Source organism: Dunckerocampus dactyliophorus, chromosome 9, assembly GCF_027744805.1.
Source record: "Dunckerocampus dactyliophorus isolate RoL2022-P2 chromosome 9, RoL_Ddac_1.1, whole genome shotgun sequence".
NCBI lineage: Eukaryota > Metazoa > Chordata > Actinopteri > Syngnathiformes > Syngnathidae > Dunckerocampus > Dunckerocampus dactyliophorus.
Genome location: NC_072827.1, coordinates 2,032,501 through 2,044,602, shown reverse-complemented (window position 1 = coordinate 2,044,602; position 12,102 = coordinate 2,032,501). Strand labels below are relative to the sequence as shown.

The following is a 12,102-nucleotide window of genomic DNA, read 5'->3' as shown; positions in this document are numbered from 1 at the left end:
CACTTCCTCCACGGAGTCCAGAGGACCGTCCAGGACAGAGCTCGCTCTCCTGATCAGCCTATTGATCCTGCTCCTGTCCCTGTCCGTGCTGCCCCCTCTCCAGCAGCCCACAGCATAGAAGATGGCTGAGGCCACCACAGAGTCATAAAAGGTCTGTAAAAGAGTCCTGCACACACCAAAGGACCTCAGTCTCCTCAGCAGGTGGAGGCGACTCTGGCCCTTCTTGTAGAGGGCGTGGGTGTTGACGGACCAGTCCAGCTTGTTGTTAAGGTGAACACCCAGGAATTTCCCTTTTTTCTTCTCCCTTCCACTTGGTTTAGGGCCCATGACTACGCTCATTTTAACACAAAGAAAAGCAATGAAATTAAGAAGAGATTTCAATGCGTGCAAACTAGTTTAAGGGCGACTACGATGAGGAAGGGAGCTCATATACAAACCTGGACGCGCTGGATAAGTCAGCCAATGAGATAAAAGCGTAGGCGGTGCCCCGATAATCGGCCAATGAGAGCGTGAAGCTAGAAGGCGTCACCATGTGTACTCTGTTAGTCTCTCTGTCGCTTGCATGGACTTGACGCTTTACGTTATATGGAATTCTTTACGTAATACCATGTGAAAAATGTACATAAATTCTTTACGTTCAGTGGAATTTATGTAAAAGGAGGTTTACGTTATGCGAGGTACTGCTGTATAATGTTTTTGTCTTTTATATGTGTTGCGTTTTCTGTTGACCCCAGAAAGATTAGTTCCGACTGTGGCATCAACTATTGGGATCCATTTTAAACCAATAAACACATAAGCATTGTTCCCTCGCTTCAGGGGTGTCCAAAGTGCAGCCTGGGGGCCATTTTCCACCCGCAGCTCATTTTTATTGACCCTCAGATGACATATATTAGACATGACATTCATTTGTGTTGTCATCTATAACACAAAGCTAATATGTTTTCAGATAGCTTAGCATGCTGTATACTCTCCTGATCACAACTATAAGACCAGCTGAAAAATTGCAAGAATTTACATTTTGGCTCTTAAGAAGGTTCTAAGCAGAGCTTCAAAATGCAAAAACAAGAAATGGGAGTGAGCTTTCGAGCAAGCTACTTACTGAAAAAAAGCATTCAAGTGAAATCAGCTGATCAAAAGTTGAAGACCACAGCAGTTCAAATCTTGACATTTGGATTCAGTGTCATTTTCGACCAGGTATTCACACTGTCATGATCTCTTGATGGCAAAGGAAAAAAAGCTTTCCCTCTTTGAACGCGGTGGGATTGTTGAAGCAAGGCCTCGCGCAGCGCAGTTTGACCCTGGAACAGATCAATTTGCATTGTTTTCCTGTGGGAAACCAGGGGGTTTGCTTCCTCAATATCAATAAGCTTACTTCTCAGACCGGATGCAACATTTTGTCACTGAAAAAGGAGCAATTTGCACACACACACACACACACACACACACACACACACACACACACACAAACAAACCGCTCACTTCATTAGGTACACCTACACTGTCAGAGAATACGCCGTGTCCCTAATGAAGTGTCCAGTTAGGGTAGACGATGCGCACGTGCACTCACACATTGGTGGTGAAGATGCCGTAGATGATGTCCTGCTCGGGCAGGTAGAAGGTGCTCTGCAGCTCGTTGTAGTAGAAGGGGATCTCCCCGGAGCGTGAGCAGTTGAGGCGGGCCTTCATGAAGGTGGTCCACGTGTCCTCCAGCAGGAAGCGTCCGCCGATGTCGTTCTTGCAGACCCGGGCCACCCGCGAGTACACCGTCTTGCCGCAGTCGTGCTCCACCGCGTTCTCCCTGAGGAAGAAGAAGGTGAAGAGGCCAATGTCGTAGGCTGAGATGAAGTGGGGCTCTGGTGAGAAGGAGAAGAAGAAGAGGATCGTTACAAGCTGACTCTGGGCCAGCGGCAGATATATTTGCAACATTATTCTTCTACATTTCCTCCTTTTGACCCCTCACCTCTCCATTATTGGCTGTAATAAAAAACTCGCTATTGTTGTATGGGAGCATCAATGCTTCTCAGCGTCAAGTAAAGAAGATAAAAGATGGCCGGTGATAAATCTGTGCAATGTTTTGATGGCAAATCCATGCAGCGGCTTCACTTTAACTGGACGCTTGTGCTGCTTTATTACACGCAATGACACCGCCAGTGATTCATGCCACTTGGCAATGGCTGGAGCAACTATGGCTTCATTGTAAGAAGATCTGCGGCCTTACTTATAAAGCTTGCGTACGCACATAATTGGGCCCGAAAGTTGCGTACGCCGTTATCCACTAGAATTGTACGCACCTGACTTTATGGAAGGAAACATATTATGAACCATTTCATGACGGCATCTGCCTAAGTCACAGCCAGCAAGTGGTGAAGGGTGATGTCATGCGAATCAAGTGGTGTCCCATTTCTTTGTGGCTTCTTCCCCCTGGCCCGAGGTTTTAAGGGGTAGGGGAAGGGGAAAGACAAGCGGAAGACGAGGGGAAGTTCTAAGGGGTAGAATTGGGATTCAGCCTTAATTTCTTGTCGTGTCGTTTCTGTCGGTTGATCATTAAAATAATAAATAATAAACTTTTTTGAAAGTGTTTCAACAAGGGAGAAATGTGAGAAAATGTTATTGCCTGTCGCAGAAAAGTGTATGAAGTGTCTGGTAAGGGGTTTTATAGCCTTAAAACATATATAATCATTGTAAAAAAAATGAAGTTGGCTACTTCACGGATTTCACTTACTCCCTATTTTGGGAAGCGATCCCCCGCGATAAACGAGGGAACACGGTATAACAAACATCAGGTTGTCAATTCAATGATTCTAGGGTTTATGTTTACAAGGCACAGAGGTAATATGTCCTTAGCGCTTCGTTGCTCGCTTTTCTTTGGACAGTTTCTAAAAAAATAAAGAGTTTTTCATTGCATATGTCAAGTATGTCTTCAATAGCAACATTTATTTACCATGCAAGGCCTCTATGTTTGAGGACTGTGTCAGGGCCTCTTTTCTTTTGCTGCTCCTCATAAAATAATTCGAATAAACGTAATATTTCGATGGTCTTAATGTCACCATGAAGTTAAATATTTTTAAACTATCAATCTGGAATTACAGCAATTAGTGTTCGACGCAACTTCATCCCCGTTTTGAGTCTTTGCGTCCTTTAAACTACCGACCGCGCTCGTCTTCTTCTTGTTCATCATACCACTGCTGGGTCCTCCAAATATGATCTTTTTAAGGGCCTCCAGCTCTCCAACTAAGATTTCCACCTCAGTTTCGGGGAAGTCCCGCTTCTTCATCTTCAGCTTCCCAGCAGCCATGATTCAGAAGAACCGAGCGGAATGCAGCCGAGGGTCGTTAAATATGGACGCCGCATTCATGATACACTTTGTATTGACCATTATGGCGAATTGAAGGCGTGGAGAGGGCGTGATGTGGGGCGGAGTTGCAGGCGCACATTTGGACAAATTGCGTGAACGTGTGCGTGCACCATTTTGTTTTTTATGTCTGAATATTTTTGGCTTTCTGGCGTACGCAGGCTTTTAGTCAGATTTCCGCACGGTTTTATAAGTAAGGCTCCTGGGAGGGATCTGGGTCCAATCTTGACTTGGACCGTTCCTTGTAATCTATTTCACCACACAGCAAAAAGTTAGATTCTTTGAAAACTCTAAATTGTTGTCAGCGTTTAAAAAACACACATCGTCTCTTGTCTCTTGTCAATTGACAGACAGATAGACAGATACATAGATAGATATCTATCTGTCTATCCGACTATCTATCTATCTGTCAGACAGATAGACAGATAGACAGATACATAGATAGATATCTATCTGTCTATCCGACTATCTATCTATCTGTCTGTCTATCTATCTATCTACAAGTGACGTCAAGGTTGGCCGGTAGTTACAGTCGTTTGAATTTTTCACAAAAAAGTCACAGTGTGAACTTGTCCGATGTGACGGTGCAGACAGCAGAGAAAAGTGATATTTGCACGGCGACCTTAAAGGTGAGCACAATTTGGTTTGAGGTGAAATGACATTTGAAGAACTCTGAGGAAGCTAATCCTTTGGGAAAGCATGTGCTTCCTTGATTTGCATGAAGCACACGACTGTGATAGATGACATTCAAGACACAAACATTCCGTCACAACTCTTTGTCCTCAAGTCTACTTCTGACATTTCCTACTTTGAAACAATCCTCACAACTTTAGAGTGTGGCTGCTGGCAGGCCAGTGCTGCTGGTGTGAAGAAATAATGAGGAGAGAAAATATTCCTCTGCTGCTGCTTCGCCTTCCCGCCGGGGGCCATTTGTTGCAAGCCATAACGCCCGTTCACGTCTCGCACATAAACACAAGAGGAGGAATAAAGCTTAATTTGAGCAAATGCACGCTCATCCACAAAGCGAGGGGAGTGGCTGCTGTTACAAACAACGCCATGGCGTGGCCACGATGGAAGGAGCCTCAGGGGCTACAGAGGCTTTTTGGAAGACTTTGGACCGCAGAGGTTTGCATTAGAAGTAGTACTTTATCAGGCAAGGAAGCATATTTGCTAACTTTAGTACAGGGGTCGCCAACCCGTCCATCGTGAGCAACAAGTTGACCTTTGGGACTATGCCGGTCGATTGCAAGCACATTTTGAAAAAAATGCATTATCATATCAGTGCCCTCTTGGAGAGCGACCCACAGGCACGCATTTTGTTCACTGAACACGCCCGTATGCCTCGCCGCTGTCCAGGTAGCAACCTGCAAGCCCCAGCAAGAATTTCAGTCCCCACAACCCGGCCGGAGGTACACTAGTACACCGGCTCGCCTCGTACACCGGCTCGCCCCACCGCGCTAGCAAAAAGGTTGAGCGAGAGAGGGAGGGAGTGACAGCGCGCTGCAGCGATGTGCCTGCGTACACAACAGTATTTATTGCACGTTAAAGTCTCAAAGGGCTCAAAGTCTGCCTTTGCCACCTCAAAGTTAAGGCACAAATATAACTCCACAGACATACACCCCCAAAACAATCTTTGAGCCACGATGACGCCACTCTTTAAGGGCTGACTGTAGCGCATTAACCAGCCCCTCTCTCCTCAATCTTCATTGCTCGTCCGCTACACTGAGCCAACAAGCCAAATAGATGTGGTTTGCTCATGAAGCCGACGCCACAGGCCCAAGCCAGACCAAGAGCCACAAAGGTACGCGTGCCCAAAGTGCGGCTCAGGGGCCATCTGCGGCCCGTGGCTCATTTGTCATTGCATCACTGCAGAACAAAATAAAATTTAAAAAACAGCAAAAATGACAAAAATACAGCAAAAGGCGTAATGAGAAAAAACAGATTTTGTGCAGGTTCACGGCCGAGACCAGGAATCTTGGTCTCAAAAAGGTTGGTGACCACTGCATTAGCACATTCTTAGCACTCCTGTCATATGAGGATCTTTGACAAGTATTTTGATTCCTAAAAACAGCAAATCATATGGAGGATCTTTCATGAGCGTTTCACGAGTGTATTTGAGTGATCCTGTCTTATACAGTAGAGAATCTTTGACTTTCATTTTTTGCTGTTGGTCCTCAAAAACACCAGCCCACTCCCGTCATATAGATGATCTTTGGTTAGTGTTTGGCACTCCTGTCATATGGAGGATCTTTGGTTAGTGTTTGGCACTCCCGTCATATGAAGGATCTTTGACTATTGTTTCTGGCAGTACATTCCTAAAAATAGCAGACCATTACTGACATACTGTATATTTGACTTTCATTTTTGTGGCAGGTTCTTAAAAAATACCAGAAGACTCCTATCACATAGATGATCTCTGATTAGTGTTTAGCACTCCTGCCAAATGGAGGATCTGTGACTAGTGTTTTTGGCAGTAGAGTCCTAAAAACAGCAGAGTGCAACTGTCATATGGAGGATCTTTGTTGAGCGTTTCTGCAGAAAGTTCTTAAAAACAGCAGTATATGCATTCATATAGTGAATCTTTGACTTTAATTTTTTGCTGTATGTCCTCAAAAACACCAGAACACTCCTGTCACACAGATGATCTTTGATTAGTGGCTAGCACTCCTGTCATATGGAAGATCTTTGACTAGTATTTTTGGCAGTAGAATCTTCAAAACAGCAGATCATCCTAGTCGACAGTCAAGGATCTTTGACTGGCATTTTCACAATTAGTTCGTCAACACAGCAGATCATCCTGTCATATAGAGAATCTGTGACTTTTATTTCATGCTGAAGGTCCTCACAAACCTAGAACACTCCTGTCAAATAGAGGAGCTTTGATTAGTGTTTAGCACTCCTGTCAGAGCCAACGGCAGAGTGCTCCTGCCATAGAGATGGTGGGTTACAACAATGATGGGACCGATGACATGAGTTTGTTTTTGGGGGCCATCGGTGTTGCGCCTCCCCACTTGGTCCACAAGCCGAAATTAGCCTCAACGTGCCTCTCGTGTGTTATCATGCAGTCTTCTGTGTCATTCTCATGCATGGTGGCAAAGAGCTGGCCAGCACCTGTCCAACCACCAATCCCACGAGGGAACGGATTGATTGGATCCAGCACGCCCAACCCCCCCCTGCCTCAGTGTGTTGGCGCTCCAGAAGCAGCACGGCTTAGAGTTGGAAATGAGATTTTCATTCTCACCTTCCAATCCAGCAGGAAGGCAATTCCATAACGCTGACAACCTCAGCCGTGAAGGGTGTGTGTGTGTGTGTGTGTGTGTGTGTGTGCATGTGTGTGTGTGCGTGTGTGTGTGCATGTGTGTGTGTGCGTGTGTGTGGCAGCTGCTATGCTACACGTCCTTCTCCCTGCAGTCACTTACTGTAAGTCAGACTAGACACATGAGGAAGCACACGCAGCATTCACATGCATTTCAACACACACACACACACACACACACACACACACACACACGTACACGCACACACTGAGGGGCCGCCGTGTGCAGCGCTGTAATTCCCCCCACCGTGAGGAATAATTACATCGCTCACTGATCCTCAGTCTATGGTCTCTACACGGCTTTCCAGAAACTTCTTGACGTGTCTCTGGTGCGCACGCGTCCTCATCTTCACACTTCACCGCAAAAGGACCATAACGGCACGCTTGGTTGAGTTTGCTGCGGAAGAACCAGTACACTGCTGCTTTGCACTACAGTACAGCAGCGCTTTGAGGGGAGAGGAATCATATTTGGTCAAAATGGACGTAGAAGCATAGAAGTCATTTCTACCAGCCAATCAGCATCAACCATGAACAGTAGTCATTATTTATACTGTACACAGTATGGATAATAAAAATATGTTTCAGAAAAGTCAAGTATGTTAAAATTGTGAATACAATAAAACTGTAAAAGTAGGAACAAATAAATCTAATTATATATTTCAAAGAGTTCCCAATAAAAGGCGACGGGCCTGATAATACCTGCAGCATCCACTTAGGTAAGTGGGTAGTGCACAACCGAAGAGGTATTTTTTGCAAAACAAAAATTCATTGTTAAGACATTTGTAAACAATTAGTTGTAGCTAAAATCGGCATAAAGTACAAGAAAAAAACACGAGAGTGTTTTTCCTGCTGTGGCTCTAACATTAAGCTATGCAAAGTATTGGCTGAGGATGTAAAAACTACGCTAGGCATGACTTTGCTGGGGGGTTTTCTCAGATAGCCGCCAAATGTTCGATAGATCGTATTAAAAAAGGCTCAGTGCTGCCCCCGCTGTCTGGAATTGGAGTGACAACAAATACTAACATAAATATCGCACAGCGTGCTACTTTACCGTTGAGCCATTTGGAGTTGTACTGCGCGGTCCGGAGCGGCGGCATTCCGCCAAGGCTGCGGTAGATGACGGGGTCGCGTCCGGAGAAGTCGATGACGGTGGCGGCGTACAGCTCGCCCCTCTCCGTCACCACTGCGGTGGAGTTGTGGCGGGGGTCGTACGGGCAGCGAGCCACGCCATTGACACGCTCCAGCACGTTGCTCATGTTGCCCACCTGCAGTGAAACCAACAACCATGCTGAAACAACCATTACCATATACCCCCAGCTGTCTCCCCCTCCCTTACCTGGCTCATCCAATCAGCAGTCAGGATACATTCATGGCATTGGAAAGTAGACATTTCAAGCAGTAATACCATGCGATATTAGTATGTTCCGATCCAGGCACACGCGCAGAGAGCCGGGATAAAAGCTATGTGGACTGCTTAGTTATCTATTTGTCAGAGCTAATGTGACATTTTCTCAAAAAAGACTATTTTTGTAGCCTGGATTATTGGGGCATGTCCTGTCATGTTGGCAACATCACACGAGCATGTGTGTGTGTGCAGTGATGATGCTTATACAGCACGTGTGCTACCTTCACTCATCATGTTGGTTAAAACGACAATCAATATGCACAAATATACAAGTGCTGAAAATGTCAGGATAAATAATAACAAAGATACAAAGAAGGACCCCTGTGCGATTGAATTTGACACCCCTGGCCGTCCGTCTGAGTGATTACGTTCATGCCGATTACGCTCATCGCCGTCCATTCTTATCCAATTCCGCTTTATTCTTGTAATTACGACTTTTTGGCAAGTAGAGCAATTTGTTTTATTTGGATATTTTTTCCCTCCCATTAAGATTGCGAGTCACGCGATATAAAAGTGGGTAAACAAACAAACAAACAAAACAATAATTGTAAAGCTGTAATTGTACTACAGTAATCCCCCGTTTGTCGCGGTTAACTGGTTCCAGATTGTGCCTGTTGTGAGATAATTCAACCAGCTTGTTCAAGTCTGGCGCTTGTGTGTCTCACCAAACAGTAGACATATAATAGTAGACATAATAAGAGAAAATAGGCCATATAAGACATAAATAAGGCATAATACTAACATGTTAGCAATGGGAGAGTTCTCTGTTGCCTGTTTGATGTCCAATTTGTGTCCAATACTTGCTGCGGTGGCTGTTGTCTCATCAATGTAACATTACTGACACCTATACCACATATCGTCAACATCTTTGAATGTCTTATATTTGTATTTTACTTCATTTAGCCAATTTTACGCTCGAAAAACCTTAACTTAGGCATACAAATACTTAACATTAGCTTAAATATGCAAGTGTTTTGACTGACAACAGGCCGTAGTCAACCATGAAACAGCATGACTTATTAATTCATATATTTTTTAAAAACCATGATAGAGTGAAGCTGCAAAATTTGAACCGCAAGTGGCGAAAGATGACGGTGCATTATTTCTGCTATTAGTGGCTAAGGGGTGTTCATTTACTTAAACACAGATGCGAGCTAGGCCTTACATACGTAGAAACATACTGTCTTTCATATCAGACGATATTAGCGGTAAATAACAATTTATGTGTCACATTTTATTACAATTTTTTGATTTGGTTAAGCGTTGCCCCACGGTTGGCCGGTACGGTCAACAAATTCTTTAATAAGTACAAAAAAGCGAAATGGCACAGAGAAAGGCAAAGTCGCAAAATAAAGTAAGCTAGGAGGCACAGTTAGGGCTAAAATAAAACTCATCATGGGAGGCGGAAACATGTAGATGCTCCAAATAACAAACATGGATGCAGCAAGATTGTGGGGTGACGTGTCTGAGCCGACTGAACACAGCGTTATTTTGTTTTTCTGCTCTTTTGTCTGACAGTGTTTGATATTAGAAGATTCCACTTAAAAGGAGAGCCGCTGCATACCTCTCTGGTGGTGCAGAGGGGCTGGAAGGCATTGGTCCCGCAGGTCATGATCTCCGTCTTGTTGACCAACAGGACTCGGATGTAGTTCTGACATTCAATCTGCAAAACAGACAAGCAGACGACCAAGGTGGATGCGGCAGGCAAACAACGCTCTGGCGTCTGCAATTATTCCTGATCGACTAAACATCAAGCGTGCGTCTGGGTGAAAAGTTGAGCTGGTTTTAACAAAAAGGGGAGAAAAGGATTCAGACCGTCGGTGTCATTTTGCCAGATTGTGCTCCTTTGTGCTGCCACAAAGACGTGAAATGACGCCAATCATGGTGATTCAAAGAGAATTGATTGGTTGCTTTTGTATGTGTGGGGAGGTGTCACTGTCGGCCGTATGGGGGCGTGAGGAACGCTGCAATTGGCCCAATCAGGCTAGCCAATGGTGGCCTTGGTCGCCACATAAAGTTGTCCAGAGCAGGTGTGTCCAAAGTTGGGCCCCGGCAAAAATGGGGGAATTGAGCAAAAAAGCTGAAATGTTGATACTAACAATTCAAATACCAAATAGCTTGTCTTAAAATACACACAGTATATTAGGGATGTCTGATGTTGGCTTTTTGGCGGAAAACCGATATGCCGATATTGTCCAACTCTCATTTTCCGATTCTGATATCAACCCATACTGATGCCGATATGTCTAACATCACATACCTTTTTCTTGAGTAAAACTGTTGTAAAGGTTTTTCAGCCCTACTTTGTGCTCTATCACTGATGTAATGTGAATTACCGCTGTGTTCTTAGCTTAGCCATCTAATACATTGTTTTTGGTGCCTAGCTGTTTCCCAAGTATATTAGTGCGCGTGTGAATGTATAAACGAGACGCGTTAGCTTCCATTTCTTTGTAGAAAGGCGCTTTATGAAAGTAAGTACATTTATTTGTATTCACTTACAGTGTGTGGTATTGACAGCAGCGTGCTTTGCTGTCCTGCTGTTGTAAACAGCCGCTAAGTTACACGTTTGGAGCTCACATAGCTGTCGCTTATTCTGCGTTATTCGTTGGTAGTGTCTTGGCTGTTGTTATCTACCTACGTTGCTGTGTGATGCTTTTTTTTAAAGCTCTTTCTTTAAAAAAACACAGTAAGACTCGTGTGTGGAAGGGTAACCCCCCCTGGATTTCTAAGGAGCTGGGAAGTTCATAGTGAGCTTTGTTGTTACTCTGATCGTTTAAATATAGACGTACCTTTTTCTCACACACTTGTGAGCAGCACAGTATCAACTTCATGACGCAGTAAGCTCAGCAGTTTAGCAAATTTGCGAGCCTGGCGCTAAAAGCTCTGTATCGGCTTTTACGATGTTGGCCAATATCACATTTTTATGCCAGTATCAGCACGATAATTGACATATATATATATAACATTTTCACATCATGAAAAAATACCTACAATATTTATATATGTATATAAATACAGTATATCTACAAATATTTCTAAGTAATAAATATATACTGCAATCGGCCCCTTGCATCCTTTCATTTTTCCTTGGTGGAAAAAGTTGGCCCCCCTTGGTTTAGAGACTGGTAGCAACTCGCACACTTTTAGCGACCCTTAGCCACCTTTCCACCAACCAAGTGATCTAGTCCAGGTGGTGAACGTTCCGGACTGTAGGCGGAATCAGCTAGCATAGCATAGCGCGACCACATGGTGTGGAGCCAGCGTAAGGCCAAGAAAAACAACATATCAGTTAAAGTGAGCGTTATAGTTGGCAAAGCAGATAGAATCAGTGTACATTATAACTGTTAAATACGATGTAAATATAGAAATATGTGCATATGACGCGCGCCATGGCCCCTCAGTTGCAGTTTGGACACCACTGGTGTAAAACATCAGTGAGTTCTTTTTTTTTTGGATAGTGCAACAAATTGCACTATGACTAGCTCCGCCCCTTTAGGTACCATTCCTCTGTGCTTGGTGCCTGACGTGGGGTACCCAAAAAAGTAGTGTTTCCATGCCCTGACAGATGTGCTTTGAAGTGCGTTTGAAACAGGCAGGACTAATGTAAATAGAATAAGGAAGGGGTGGGGGGCTTCCCATTAGAGTCCCTGTATATAGAGAGTTACCACAACTGAGATTACGCCGCCATGTTGGGGCCAATTCAAGCGCTTGGCTTGCGTGCACAGTACGACAATGCATGTAAATTGCAATGTCTCTGCACAAAGGGGCGCATGCAAAATGTCTGTTTTATAATTATTTATGGATCTATATTTTCCAATGTGTAATATGGTATCATTTGACTGACTTGACTGCATGCATGAAAACAATGTTGAGCTGTTATGGACATCATGCATGAATGCTTTGCCAACTGCTTATTAAATTAGCAAATTCAGTCTACATTAAAACAATATGAATTCTGTTGAATATGGAACAGTTGCATTAACTTCAACATTTGGTTTCAACTGTAAATGGAATAAAAAGTAGAATTTC

At 44.1% G+C, this 12,102-nt stretch overlaps 1 protein-coding gene across 4 annotated transcripts in view; it reads right to left on the bottom strand.

Annotated features, from left to right (window-relative positions):
* sema5ba (sema domain, seven thrombospondin repeats (type 1 and type 1-like), transmembrane domain (TM) and short cytoplasmic domain, (semaphorin) 5Ba) overlaps positions 1–12,102 on the bottom strand; it is a 149,801-nt gene that overhangs the window by 37,875 nt on the left and 99,824 nt on the right. For all 4 annotated transcript variants that reach the window (XM_054786373.1, XM_054786374.1, XM_054786375.1 and 1 more), the window contains 3 exons: positions 9,638–9,736; positions 7,720–7,933; positions 1,568–1,853 (listed from right to left, as the gene is read on the bottom strand). In XM_054786373.1, the coding sequence (XP_054642348.1) occupies positions 1,568–1,853; positions 7,720–7,933; positions 9,638–9,736 (599 nt within the window). The remainder of the gene's footprint in view (positions 1–1,567; positions 1,854–7,719; positions 7,934–9,637; positions 9,737–12,102) is intronic.